The following is a 16,187-nucleotide window of genomic DNA, read 5'->3' as shown; positions in this document are numbered from 1 at the left end:
CGTTAACCCAGAGATACGTTCACAATACATCCAATCTCATGAAAGAATATAAAGAGCTAGGACATATTAAGGAAATTGCAATGACTGAGGCTAATTCATAGAAGGCTTATTACATTCTGCAACACGCAGTGTTAAGGGAAGATTCCACAACCATCAAATTACAGGTAGTTTTCGATACATCCACAAAAATAAGCTCCGATGTTTCATTGAATGACATCTCAATCATTGGTCCAACAGTACAATCAAATCTTGTCAATATTGTACCAAGATTTAGAACACATCCATATGTCATAACAGTAGATATAGAAAAAAGTGTATCATCAGATTAACGTCCAATTAGTTCAACAAAATTTACAACTAATCTTTTGGAGAAACCAGTCAGAAGATCCTATTAAAACATTTAAATTGCTGACAATCACTTATGGCACTGCTAGTGCCCCTTGCCTAGCAACGAGACTCTAAAGCTAGCATTGGATGAAGAATCCTCCTTTCCAGTTGCATCCAAGATAGTCGTAGAGGATTTTTATGTGGAGGATGTTATAACTGGAGCCAAGACAATAAAAGAAGCAAAACAACTACGGCGTGATTTAAATGATCTGCTTCATCAAGGTGGTTTTCATCTTAGAAAGTGGAGTGCTAACAATCCCGACATTGTATCTGACATTCCATTAGAAGATGTGGCTGAGGGTTGCGTTGAGATTGATCAAGACACTACGATTAAGACACCGAATCTTATGTAGAATCCGAGACAAGATGTATTCCAATTTTCCTTTTGTGAAGAAAACACAGCTGTAAATACAACTAAATGCACTATTTTGTTGGCAATCAGAAGGATTTTCAATCCCCTTGGAATCATAGGTCCAGTAATTTTAATCATGCAAAAATTGCGGTCCTATTCACTAGGATGGGATGAAAGGGTACCTGATGAATTACTTAAAGAGTGGACTCAGTTTCAAGAGTCATTGCATATACTATCAAACAAGTCCAAAGGGCCATAGTCCTTAAACAGAAAGGTGTTCTGAAATTAGAGATACATGGATTCGCAGATGCTTCAGAATCCGCGTATGGTGCCTGTATATTTCTCAACTTGTATTGGAAGGGGGCCTTCATTTTTGTACATGTCACAGGAATATTCAGAAGAGCCAGTTAGTCTACCAACTGGTGATCAAACTCCAGAGTGTCATCATACAGTGTTATGTGTTACAGCTGAAAACCAAATGATCAATTTAAATAATTTTTCTAGTTTCACAAGAGCTCAACATGTAATGAGTTACTGTTTATGTTTTATTAATAACTCACAAGCACAAAATTCATGCCTTTGGGGTCCATTATCAGCTTCTGAACTTCGATTAGCAGAGCATGCTTTGGTGAAGATTGTGCAAAAGGAATTGTTTCCAAGTGAGCTTAATGATTTGCAGATACAAAAACCACTAACCCACCGGGTTGGTCTAGTGGTTAACGCGTCTTTCCAAATCAGCTGATTTGGAAGTCGAGAGTTACAGCGTTCAAGTCCTAGTAAAGCCAGATATTTTTACATGGATTTGAATACTAGATCGTGGATACCGGTGTTCTTTGGTGGTTGGGTTTCAATTAACCACACATCTCAGGAATGGTCGAACTGAGAATGTACAAGACTAACACTTCATTTACACTCATACATATCATCCTCATTCATCCTCTGAAGAATTATCTAAACGGTAGTTACCGGAGGCTAAACAGGAAAAAGAAAGAAAGAAAAGATACAAAAACCACTAACCAAAACGCAAACTCATTTCTCTAAATCCATTCTTAGACAAAAAGAATGTAATACGAGTTGGTGGAAGTACAGCACACATATTTAACTCCAGATCAAATTCACCCCATTGTCTTACCAAAGAGTCATACATTTACTAATTTGATTGCCAGATATTTTCACATCAAAATGCTTCATGCAGGGCCACAGTTATTGTTAAACATTATTCATCAAAAATATTGGTCGACAAATGGCAGGAGTTTAGCTAGTAAAATCTTCTGTCTATGCATCACATGCTTCAAGGTAAATCCAAAACTTCAGACAAAAATTATGGGTGATTTACAAAGATCAAGAGTTCAAACACCACTTCGTCCTTTCTATAGCATGGGTGTTAGAAAGTCATTGTGGTCCATTTTATGTTAAATTAACTAAATGAAGAGGAGCTACACCAGTGAAATGTTACATTGCAGTTTTCATTTGCTTTAGTAAAAAGGCTTTATATTTAGAAATAGTAGACGTTCTTACTACAGAGTCTTTCTTGGCAGCATTTTGAAGATTTATCTCAAGATGGGGAAAACCCAGAGATATGTACTTAAATTGTGGTACTAATTTTGTTGGTCCTCAGCAAGAACTGCTAGAACTAGCTGAGTTACAGAGGAATGAGGAATTCAAGAGTTCTATCTTAACCTCTCTATCCCAAGAAGGGATAATGTGGCATTTCATACCACCCATTTTGGAGGTTTATGGGAGTCGTCAGTCAAACTTGTCAAAATACACCTAAAACATATCATGAAAACATCAGTTTTAACTTATGCTTAGTTTGTAACATTGTTAACACAGGTAACATTCTGAACCTTCCATATTTGATCTTCCAGTAAATAAACTATCTCATTGGCAACAAATCAAACAGTTGTTGCAACACTTATGGTCACAATGGTTGTGAGAATACTTGAATAGCCTATAGCAGAAAAGAAAGTGGACCACTTCTTCGCTTAATTTAAGGATTAGTGACATGGTTATCATTGAGGAACTCTCTTCCCCCTTTATAACGGAAAATGGACAGTATTGTAGAACTTCATCCAGCAGAAGATAACAAGGTTTGGGGGTGTCACTGTCAAAACTTCAAATGGTGTATTGAAGAGACCAATTAACAAATTATGCTTATTGCCAATTTCTTTTTAAGGAAACATTAGACATTAACGTATTTTATGTTGTCATTATTATCTGTGTATATCTATGTAGTATTTTTGAAGCAACCTATTCAAGGTGGGGGGCATAGATGAGATTGTAATACTTTGTGGCAATGGGATCTCCTGCTCCTGTTCTGTGTGTTGATAACGTGTGTTTATACCAGCTGAGCTACAATGATCGGTGATCAACAACAAGAACAATAACGCACTAATTTGTTCACAGTTCATTGCAAAAAATGTCTTAAAAAACAGTACAAAAAGTGTGTCACATCAGTTAACATCATCCAGAATGTATCATAATAACCATTTGTAAATGTTATTGTTTTATACTTATTTTTTGATGAATGTACTTGTTAAGTATACATATATACTTTAGGACCATATATAAGGTCCTAAAAGCTGAATATTTACGTGAGCTTAGAGCGTTATATCTACAAATAATAGTATTTGTTTGGCTTTCAATAGATCTTAAATTACTTTTTTTGTTTGCTGCTGTATAATTGTTGGTTTACATACATAGTCAAGATTCTTAAGTCAAAAATCAAGTCATTTAGACTCTTAGTAAAAGGAGAAAGGCAAAGCAGTAGCAGTAGAACTATACCCAATAATGAAAACACTTGAGACAAAGCAGTAGAAATGGAACTGTACACCATAATGAAAATGCTACTTGAATGCAATAGATTGCAGTCAAGTGTAAAACTGTACAGGTATAAGTATATACAAGAGACAAGTGACTTCAACTGAGTAATTAACAGGAGTGCTAACAGAATAAACTTAAAACATAATCCCTGTTGCACACATTATCTAAAGTTGTCTTTGTATATTATAATTGTTTTAACAGCATATGTCCACAAACAAATATATTATTACTTTGCATGTACATCTGTTGTTTGTTTGGTATATATGTAACATGTATTTGTTTCTTATGTTACAGAAAAATGTCTTTGGATGCAATTATAGAGCAGCAAACAAAAACAGTAATTTAAAATCTATTGAAAGCCAAACAAATACTATTATTTATAGATTTAACTTTTTAAGCTCACTTAAGTATTCTGCTGTTAGAACCATATATATATACTTAACAAGTACATTCATCATAAAATAATAAGAAATACAAGAATAGAACAATAGCATTTACAAATGGTTATTACGATACATTCATTGACTCATTCTGTCCAAAATGGAGAAACAAGACTACCTGCACAGATTAAATCCTACTCTGATTTGAATTTACTCAGCAATTAATCCTTTCTTATCTTTAGCCTAAGAAAAATTGAATGTAGAGAACTCAAATGCTTTTATCATAGCTGAAATCTATTTTATATATATATATATCAATTCATACGTTCACACCATTTGTTAATCAATACTTTAACACATTTTTCCTACTGAACAACTATCATTCAATGATTACAAAATAATACTTTCTCTCATTTAGTAGTTAAAATACATTGACGAGAAATAACTGAAAACTTCTTATTTGTGTGATTTCAAGAGAGCTGGCTTTTAAATAGGCAATGTGACTGGTGTCCACTATTAACATGCACTATGATTAATTTTTGTAAGGTAGTAAAAAGTCTTGGGTAGTAGTTAATTAATTTTTTGGGGGTATTTTTAGTAAGAAGTACAGATTTGATTAACAAAATAACAGAATAAAGTTAAATAAAAATGTTTAAAAAATATTCTAATTTTTTTTGGAATAGTTGTTGATTTGTTTGATGTTATTCTTTATTGATTTCGGTTAACTTATTAAGCTCAAAATATTTACTACACCTAAAATCCTTAACTATCTATTTTATATCCAACTTAGCTAAATCCGGGTATGTGAATGTGTAGCCAAACAATCTATTTAATCACTTTTCAAGATTTTACAACAAATTTCTTTTTTTCATGTTTGTCTTAAAACCTCTTCACTTCAAATTTTATCAAGCCACCTCATTTATAACATCCTCCTAAAATACATTTTAAATCTTTCATTGTTTATGTCTAAGGTCTCTAAGGGCTTTCATTGTTTTTTCGTAATGTCCACATTTTATTGCAATAAAAACTCTATACTTTGAAGAATCTTTTCTAACTGTTTGATCTGCATTTGATTTGAACAGAATCCCTTTTTTATATGTACACTCTTCTGCTTTTGCCAATCTGAATTACTTCTCTATTTTTCATAATTTCACTTCCTAAATCGCAAAATTCAATAACATCAGGTACATTATATTCACCTGTGCGTAGGCATCGGTTAACCACAGGTGGTAGGAAAGATGGCATCAGTCAACAAACAGTTGATGAGCCTATAGACTGATCTCAGACCTACAGAGATGGTTGGACTGCAAGCAAGGTGAACTGGGCTATAAATTGATCCAGTTCTGATCAGTCATGGTTGCTTCAAAAAATACCTGTGTGCATGGGCATCAAGGCCCTCCAAAGAATGTGAATACTGTAAAAGAGGGAAGACAGTAAAACATACAGTGTTCAAGTGTGATCACAGTTCTTGCAGCATAGGAAATAATGCCTGGGAAATTTTGGCTTGTTTATCCTAGATAACATCATAGGACTATGGTGAACGGGCATGACATGGGGTGATCAAGATGCTGATCAGGATTATCTGCACAATGATGGTGAAAGAAGTACAGGGGTGAAACCTCTTGATTTTCCTTTGGGACTGTGTTCATACAAAGGCATGTCCTAGCTCAAGGAGAAATAAAAAAAAATTATGTTTATCTATCTTAATATCTAATTCATCACTGTCCTTTTCTTACTCTTATTTATTTGCATACTGAATTCAGCAGTAAATCCATGCTATCAGTACTTCTTTTAACTCTTTTCTGATTTCAGCTAAAAAAAAACAATGCCATCAGAAAATCTTGACATTTTTATTTTTCCTTCTGGCATAATTATTGCTCTTTTTAAAGTTTTACTTTAATTGCATCATCTACGTACAAGTTAAAAAGCAGTAGGAATAGTCTACAATCCTTGACTTTCTCAATCAGGATTTACTTTTCTTCATCTTCTAGTTTTAGCATTGCTTCATGACTTTTTTTTATAGATCTTATCTCATGTATTAACATAATACATTTATAAATAATAAAGTTATTCTTTTTAATTGTGATATAACAAGTGGATGAGAGAGATTTAATTTGTTATTAAAGAAAACTTACAGCAACATATTTCTTTTTTCCAAAAAAGCACATGCCAACATTATTCCATAAAGATGGTGATTCAGGAAGATATTGGGCAGCTACTTTATACTTGGCAAGTGCAACATCATACTCTTCAGAATTCTGTAACAAAGAAAATAAAAACCTGTAACCAATTTTTTCTACATAATCAATTATATTTATATTGTGAAAAACCTGAGAACAATAAAAATTATTGTTATTTAAAAGACAACTCTTATTTATGCTTATATGTCAGTTTGTTTCATCAATAAAACTGAATTTAAATAATAATAATAAGGCATTCTACCAAATATTAAAAACAAGTAAAAATTTCTTAAATAAAATACAGTCAATTTGAAATTAGTTACAGACTAAATACAATACTAACATGACATGTAATGTGTAGTTATTTAGTTAACAATCACTGAGTAGAAAATTTGAGGGTTATGTGGATAAAAAATGTTTATATTTTGGCAGTAATCATGTGTATAGTTATCTACATAATTGTTTTTCTCAATTAAAAGTACCCCAATCAAATTAGGATTACTGTAAATACAAGTAAAGGAGTACACCAATTAGAAATGATTAATTAAATTATCCTACCTAAAATTTCCACTTCTTCTGATGTTGAAATCTAAATTTCTCTTTGTTATAATGAACATCTTGTGATTTCTCAATATAAGGGCTCAAAAATTGTTGTTTTCAAAAAATTTAATTTTTTAAAATCTACAATTATAAATAAACATAGAAGCTAAATTGTCATTGAAATACATTGAAAAACAAGATTAAATTTCAAAAACTGTTTACAAAATATTTTACTTAAAATGTAAAACATAGATGGCAATTTTGATTTTTAAAAAAGCATTAAGTTATCAGTAGATACTAGAGAAAAATTATGTTAAAAAAATGTAAAATTAATTGAAAAAGATAAATAAATGACGTTAACTGAAATTACTATTAATGAAATACTATAAAACAAGTATTTTTATGCAGGATTTTAGAATAAGAATAAATAATATAAACAAAATACATAAAAAGCTGTTGTTATTCTAACAGGCAATCCCAACAGAAAGCATAAATTTATTTAAAAAAAATTTAAGCCTTCAATTCAGATGCCTTTTTCAGTAGCACCTAGTGATGATGATAATTTAAAAATCAAAACAATCTAGGCATAGAATTTAAATAATTTTTTTTGTAAATGGTTTTTTGTGCATAATCTTGTTTACCAACTTTAAAGTCTAGCCTATTTCATATGTTAGAAGTTTCAGGTCTTACTCACTGACAATACATTTTTATTTACAAAATAAAATAGGAAGGATATCTCTAAAGTAAAGATTGCTGGGAAATTTCTCTCCTTACGGTTGGCGAACCTGTGTCGTTTATGGTCACACTAGTAATGTACACACTGCATTGTTGTCTGTAAGTTGTCACGTTGTAGTATCTTTAATTACATTTAAGTTATTACGTAACAAAATAAATAGAAAATCGATGTTGCTGCCGACTGTGAAATACATGGAGTCATATGTTGTTTAAACCATCAAAACGTTAAGCCGGCTGAAATTCATAAGCAGTTGGTTGATGTGGGCGATGATAATGTAATGAATGAAAGAAACATCCAAAATGGTGTGATTAGAAATAACAGAATTAATGTGAATGATGAAGAACGGTCGGGGAGGCCCTATTTCAACAAGTCCTCGATAACCACCGAGGACTTGTTGAAATATGTCGAAGATGCCATAAAAAATATTCAGTTAATATTACCTAAGTTTGTTTTATATAACAGGTCTGTAAAATAAAATAATGTTATCACAAATCTAACTCACAATAGAAAATTATGTTAATGTTTTCATATATTATGGATTTTCTTTTGTAAAGTTCTACATGTATATGTCAATCAAAAATTATGGCTGCAAATGGTAAAATGATAGATAATCATAGTTAATAATCATTTCATACATAGTATTTATTAGTAAAATGAAAATAACATTTAAAAATACTTCTGATTATTGCAGTTATGTTGTTAACAAAATGAATTTCTTCATGAATATAGTTAAATGTGTTTTTTCTTAATTCTGAGGTTTGGTTTATTGGAATGTTGAGGTACACATTTTGTAAATATGCAACTGTATAACTGACTTATGAGGTTTTATAAAAAAATAAAAAATAATAAAATTTTTAAATTCTGCACACTGTCTTTTCAACCGAGTTTGTCTTTTTACACATGATGGCAAGCACTATCTTAGTGATACATATCAATATTTTCAGCCATATTACACATACTTCAAATTTGGCAGCCAAGTAATTCGGAGAATTTTATTACAAAGAGATATTACAAAGGATCTCCATTAAATTGTTCGTTAAAAATGTAATAAAGTGTAATGAATTGGTGAAGATATTAGAGAAGGTCTTTGGTGAGGATGTTATGTTAACACAAATGGTTTATGAGTGGTACAAACGGTTTCAAGAAGGCTCTTAAAACAAAAAAAGGGCTGGATTCCAAACACATCAATAATGATGAAAATATAGGTAAAATAACAATGTAATTAATTATTGTCAAATCACCATTAGAGAAGTTGGTGAAGAAGTGGGAACCTCTTATAGATTTTTTGAATGGCATTTTGAGCATGAAATGAGCAGCAGCAAAATTTATTCCAAAACTGTTTAATTTTCAACAAAATCAATATCACAAAAATATTGCAGAACAATTATTAGCTGGCACTGCTGATATCTCAAAATTTTTCACACATGTAATAACAACAGGTGACCAAACCTGATTATATGATTATAATATTGAAATGAAGGACCTATCTCCCAATGGAAGCTTGGTATTGAAGGGCAAAGATTGGAAAAAAGCATACCAAGTTTGACCGAATATTAAGGTTCTTCTTACTTTTTCCGATCACAATAGCATTTTCCATTATGATTTCATACCACAAGGTTATATGGCTAACAAGCAGTATTACTTAGCTGTTTTTCATTGTTTCCATGAAGCAGTTCTGAAAAAATGATCACAGATGTGTGCAAAAAATTCTTAGTTTTTCGCCGAGATAATGCTCCAGCTCAAAAAAATAATGCCATACTGATGATGCATCCATCGTATTCAACTGACATGGCACTCTGTGACTTTTTCTTATTGAAAACTGGGCCAGCCCTAGCGATTTTGCTGCCATAGGTAAACCCAAAAGATCCACCTCTCAAGCTTCAAAAAAACTTAAAATTTAAAAACAAAAAACACAGAATTATAAAAGAACCACGTTAACCAAAAAAATTACATACAATTGAATTAAGGCAATAATACTAATACCGATTTATGAAAAAACAAAATTTACATTTTTAACAAGCTACAACAACGATAGAAACTAAAACTAGTACCTACTATTTTAAGAGATAATTCAAATATACTTTTAAAACAATAAACAAAATTAGTACTACAATAATATTATTGTACTAATAAATAGTAAATAATATTATTTACTAGATTCAAGTAATTGAAATATATTTTTGTGGGTTGTTTATTTTTTTTTTATGTCCTAGTTCAGACGGTTTTGCCGCTGTAGGCAGTTGCCTACCGCCTAGGGTCAGCCCTGCCACTGATAGGAGAACATTAAAAGGACAATAATTTACGATGGTAGATGAAATAAAAGAAAAAAGATCATAAAGTGAATTAAGCAAAAATGCTTTCCACAAATGCTTTGTGGATTGAAAGAAATTAAAAGATGACACATGTGTGTCATATATCTGGGCGGCTACTTTGAAAGGGACAGTATCATTATAGAAGAATAAGAAAACAATGTTTTATAAAAATTAAAATTCTCAGTATTTTTTTTATCATACCTCATATATTTAAAAAGGAATTTTTTTTTGTATAATTCATACTATACTTTATTTTGTTACTGATACCAAACCTAAAAAATAATAAATTACTGATCAGCAACAACACTACTAGAAACTCAGGAGAAAGATACTGATAGTAGGTTCCAAAAAGACTTCGAAAAACCAATTTCATTAATTTGAAAGCGAGTTTTTCACAATTTGCAATAATCTTCAAATGTTATCACACTGTTTTGTGGATAAAAAACAATTCAACAAATGGAAGATATTGTTGTGTAGTCTTAATTATTTGCTTTTAATTCTGAAAAGAAAAATATATATATATATATATATATATAAAATATGTCTGAGGTATTATCTTACTATTAAGTAACTAAAAATCCACTCTAATTGTTTTTTAAGAGCTTATCATAAATAACAATAGCAGAAGCAATCAAAACCTGACTAACAAATCAACCAGTCTAACGTAGATAAGTCATGATTTCCTTGACATTTTTTAAGTAGTTCAGTTATTTCTAAAATGTTCTGTGAAGTATTCTTTATAAATGATAAACAAAATTATCAGGCAGTAGCATTGTTATTAATGGTGCCCGTCTTAAAAAGGAATACGTGGCTTAGGCCAGCAGTTGTTAATCCTAACATCTCGCTTTTCAATTTCAACGTTGTACTCCTTGATATGTTCCAGGTGTTGTAGAACAATCAGGTATTAGGGGATGGAGTGTGCCGTATTATCAAGGCTCCACTTTAGGATTTTCATTTTAGACATTTATTTTAATCTATTTTATTTGTTATTTTCTCATTGATTTTTCAATAGGAAAAGCTATAAATAAAATACATGCCAATAAAAAAAATACCTGAATTATTGATCCTGCTGCAAGGAGTGCTTTTGTGCACATTGGGTCATGTGCAAGAGCTGAACCCAGTTTATCAAACGCCAACTGATATTCACCTAATTTCATGTATAACAATCCAAGTGCAGTATATAACTCGCTGCTTGATGGATATAACCTAAAATTACTCAGATATATTGAAATTGTTAAGAAAAAAATGTGTATACCTACTGATAAAAATATTCTTTAAATATTAAAAATACATTAAAAATTCTTATTATGTCATGTTACTGTATTAGATAAGAAATATTAATAAAAAAAGCCAGTTTTCAAAAAACCCAACCAGCAAAAACATTCTACGGATTCAAAAATAGAATTCTTAACTCAATTCAATACTTGGAATTATATACATTGTTTCTTTATTAAAATCATTTCTTTTTAAAACGACATAATGTTTTCCAGTAATTCATAAACGAGTTGATTCTTTTCACAGCCACAGCCAGGGATTCTTTTCACAGCCAGGGATATGATACTTGAAATTTTACATTACTATTGTAATTGACATTTTGTAAAAAAGCTGAAGTTGTAAGAATTTCCTGACACGTGGTTTTTTCTGATTCATGGCTTACACACACACAACTTAATTTAAAATATCTACACTTTATTTAAATATAATATTTTTTGTTTATTTAATTCAATGATTCTGACTAAAGCACGTGTACATACCTGTTTCATTTGCGTGGGTGTGGCAGTACTAGCGGCCACTTTAAATACTTTCATTTATTTAATTCTACCGGTCACCTGTGAAGTCACAACATAACAGACGACTACTGCAGCTGTATATCAGTGCTATACTAGCGCTCCTTTGTGAGTGGGTATACCCACTAGTTTATTTAGAGCATTTTTTGGGGTGGAAGTGCAATTTGCAAAATTTTTTTGAAAATATTATTATTTTTTAATTGTTAACAAATGTGTCTAAGAAAAATAGGCAAAATATCAATATACTGAGGGTGACCTCACTCCCTTGACCTTTTAAGTTGAAAATTTAATCTGATCAAGTTTGGCCAAAATTGGTTGAGTAGTTCTGGAGATATAAGGTGATTTAGGGTGCGACACTGAACACACACATACATATGTATCTGGCTTTTTGGGTTCCTCAGATGTCAAAACATAAAGATCCGGTGAAAACCGCATATGACCAAATTGGACTGATTACAATACTCTTACCTTCTAAAGCTATAGCTCTGCTATAGTGCTAGAGGGGAAAACAAAATGAACTTTTTGACACAAATATAATTTGAAAAATGTAGATGTAAAAAAATAATTCTTACAATATGTGAAAATATACTTCCAGAAGATTCTTATAAAAATTTTATCCAGATTCACTTTAGGAGTACTCAATGAGGTATTATGATCATGAAATATATTTCATAATAAACTGTTATACAGAGAGATTCAAAGAAACGGGAAATTTTGAAAGTTGTGTTGGTAGCCGTGGGCGATACCCCATAACTAAATGGCAGGTTACGTCAACCTAACCTGCCATTTAGTTGTCATGGATCCTTGGAGTGGTGCGCAACATGCATTTGCTATCAAAGCGTTTTACAAAAACAATGACAGTGTGGAGGGAGCGCGTAGAGAATTTTGCCGTCATTTTAATCTGGGACGGTACGACCGTGTTCAATCAGCACAGCAATTAAAACATGGATATCTAATTTTGAGGAAACTGGTTCGGCAATGAAAAAGAAACCTCCTGGCCGTGAGCGAATCGTCCGTACACCACAGAATGTTCAAGCTTTACAAGATGCTGTCACACGAAGTCCATATCGGTCAATCCGTCGTCTCTCAGCATCTTTACAATTGCATAGTTCTAGTGTTCGAAGAATGTTAGTGAAGGACTTGCAATACCATTCATACAAGTTGCAGATTGTCCAGGAACTGAAACCGAACGATGCAGTTGTGAGAGTACAATTCTGTAATGTAATGTTTCAGAAGATAAATGATAACGAAGAGTTTGTTCACGAACTGTGGATGTCAGACGAAGCGCATTTCCACCTCAGTGGATTTGTTAACAAGCAAAATTTCAGATATTGGGCATAAGAAAATCCTACGCAGCTACACCAGCGTCCGTTGCACAGCCAGAAAATGACCGTGTGGTGTGCTATGTCATCTTACGGTGTTATAGGCCCTTATTTTTTTGAGGATTGACAACGGTCTTGCGATTAGTGATGTCGGCTCGTTACGTAGCCATGCTTGAAACCTACAACGAAAGAGATTTCCACCAATTCTTAACACAGCCTGGTTTCAACAAGACGGAGCAACATCACATACTGCACGAATATCGATGGCAACTGTACGCCGATTGTTTGGACGTGTCATTTCACGAAATGGTGACATTAGATGGCCTCCCATATCGCCTGATCTCTCAGCTTGCGATTACTTTTTGTGGGGTCACCTTAAAAGCAAAGTGTTCCACAGTAGACCTGCTACAACGGAAGAACTGAAGGCAAAGATCCGAGAAGCAATTGCGGAAATTCCAGTTGAGATGTTACGTCAAACCATGAACAATTTAACGAAGAGACTTCGTGAGTGTTTATGTAGAAGTGGAGGTCACTTGGAAGATGTCATCTTTAAAAAATAAACTAAAATGTATGTATCCTAAAATGGCAACATTTGTACAATTGCATGAAATAAAATTCATTTTGTAAAAAAAATTTTTCATTAACGTTATTTATTTTTTTTAATTTCCCGTTTCTTTGAATCACCTGTATTAAAACAGTTACTGAACAGAGCAAGTTCAGATTTGTAGAAAGTGAATAGTTAAATTTGCTTTTTCAAAAGTAAAACCATATTCTGTTACAAACAAATATAGCAGTTACTGTAACTACAACAGTAAATTACAATAATTTAATGTACCTATATATAATTCATCAACCAGACGAGTGATTTGATCATCACCAATGTGGACATCCACCATTACAAAAAGTCAAGAGTAAGTGCATCAAATCAATAGTTATTCTTTCTGGGAAGGATATTAGAATACTGAATTTATTAAACAAAAAGTATTTGACAATCATATCTGAGGATATAGTGTTAAAATAACTTCTAACAACAGTAACCTCTTATACGCAGTGACTGTATTCATACTATAAATATATTCTATGGGGTTCTTCATGGAGTTAAGACTACAGGAAAATGGGTTTACTATTTGTGAATGTTTCCAACAGTAGATAAGATGGGTAATGAACTTATGTAGGATTGTAATTATTGATTTGTAAACAGCAAGGTGCTTTTATTACTGTATACTTCATAAAATTTTTGAACAAATGCATGTTACATTCAATACTCATAGAATACACTATATTCAGTATTACATCAAGCTTTCTTTTGTTATTCAGTTAAAAGCTAGTATAATTTTGAAAAGTATACAATTTACTTTTCAAAGTCTAAAATATAAAAATTGTAAACTTTATAAAAATACAGAATGAAAAAGGATTTCATAAAAACTATTGGAAAAATCATGAATTTTTCACAATTCATTCATGTGAATCTTTCATTTTAATATCCATTTTTGTTTTATGTAATAAATAAAATTCTTATAAATAATTTTGGCCTTATATTTAAGGGTTTTCTTTTTTTGCAGTTGTATAATGAATGACTTTGGATGAATACTCTTTTTTCAAAATTGTCTACAATTTAAATTTTATTATAAAATCATTCATAAAAATATAATAGATTTTATATCATAACAAAGGGAGTATTGTTTTATAAGAAGTAAAAAAAAAAAAATAATAAAATAAGTACTGTCATATTATAAACAGGACTAATTGAGATATAATGAAATGGATAAAAATTTTTCTGATGAAATTCTCTTCAACTTTGTAAAGGTTCATCCAGTCTACAAAAATAGATGATGAACATAATTTTTGTTTCTTAAAGTGTGGTACATGATTGTTCAATCTGTTTGAATACATCTGATTTTTAATGCTGATAACTAATCTGAAATAAGAAGTAAAAAAATGTTCTAATATAGGATGATTTCCATCACTCTTAACTAAGAACATTTTTTTATATAATTGTCATCATTAGAGGTTTTGAATATTTACTCTATAAATTCTATGAACATATTATTTAATGTTTTTCTTGCTAAGCATTTTAAATAAATAAACAATGTAAGTTTATTATTTGTGATGAGATAAAACATCATATATTATTATATCATACCTGTCTTTTCAATTAGGCATCTATAAACAAATATGAACATGTTTATATATTTACTAGCATCGACTGACCATATTGAGAGTCATCTGACTCAAAACGTTGTCAATTACGTTGATTTCTCGTTAAATGTTCACCTTCAGTTCATCAATATTGTGGGGATTAGATGCATGAACTCTCTCCTTTAAGTAACCCCAAAGAAAAAAAATCGCAAATAGATAACTTTGGAGGCCACCATCCTCCGCTGACAGCTAGTTCATTTGTGAAAACTGCAAGAACGTGATTCTGTGAAACATTTGATGTGTGACACGTTGCTTGTCTTGCTGTAATAAGCTGTATTCTTTTTCAGTATCAGTTAATTGCGGATTGAATTCTTTGAGAATTGTTAGGTAAAAAATATTGGTCCCACTATGCGATTATTGTAAACACCAATTTTCTTATCATGAAGTGGACACTCGAATATCGCGTGAGGATTCCTCGCCATCCAATACCTGGTGTTCTACGAATTAACATGGCCGGATAATGAAACCATGCCTCGTCTGACATGAAATATGACATTGGGTCTATCTGTTTTCGACAACAATGTTTTCGAGAAGCCAGTTGCAACAGTCGTTTCAGTTGTAACGTGGTATGGTTTCAATTTTAATTCATGAAGAATTTTACAAGATGAGTAATTAACACCAGATTGTTGGGATAACTTGCGTAGTGAATTTGGGATTGGCAGTAATTCTTTTAATCCTTTAATACTTTCAACATCGGCATTGGCCTGTGGAGTCCTAATGGAAGGTTGCCTAATTCGTTTTGCATTTGAAATCAAACCTGTTGTACTCAATTTTTTAAACTAAATCGTGTATGCTACTCTTCGCTGGGATACAGGCACTCGGAAATTTTTCTACGAATACTTAATGTGATTCTTCAAACTATTCAGAACGAATATGGGCCTCAACTATAGCTACCCTTTCCTAGATTGAATAAGGAATTTTCACAAACAATACTGCAATGACACGTAACCACCTGACAAACGGCAGCAACAATCAACAGTAATATATAGATCCACTAATCGCGCTAGTTGTAAGAGAGTCTTTCATAAATAGTGTTGGTTAGCGGTTTCATTATGGGTTCGGTTTTATGTTGCTCACTCTGTTGTATATACTGTATAATTTATATATAATAACTGCATTATACTTACAACTGTAAGTTAAGTATGTTGCACAAACTATATAATTTATGT

The 16,187-nt window shown here is 31.7% G+C and overlaps 1 protein-coding gene across 2 annotated transcripts in view; it reads right to left on the bottom strand.

The window, feature by feature from the left end:
• Positions 1-16,187, bottom strand: part of BBS4 (Bardet-Biedl syndrome 4) — a 66,430-nt gene that overhangs the window by 20,322 nt on the left and 29,921 nt on the right. Inside the window, exons 6-7 of one of the 2 annotated variants that reach the window (XM_075358967.1) lie at positions 10,763-10,916; positions 6,078-6,200 (exon numbers count right to left, since the gene is read on the bottom strand). In XM_075358967.1, coding sequence (XP_075215082.1) covers positions 6,078-6,200; positions 10,763-10,916 — 277 coding nt within the window. The remainder of the gene's footprint in view (positions 1-6,077; positions 6,201-10,762; positions 10,917-16,187) is intronic. The other variant, XM_075358968.1, reaches the window with a different exon arrangement.

Source organism: Lycorma delicatula, chromosome 3 (assembly GCF_047948215.1).
Source record: "Lycorma delicatula isolate Av1 chromosome 3, ASM4794821v1, whole genome shotgun sequence".
In the NCBI taxonomy this organism is placed as follows: domain Eukaryota; kingdom Metazoa; phylum Arthropoda; class Insecta; order Hemiptera; family Fulgoridae; genus Lycorma; species Lycorma delicatula.
This window is presented reverse-complemented; position numbering and strand designations above follow the sequence as displayed.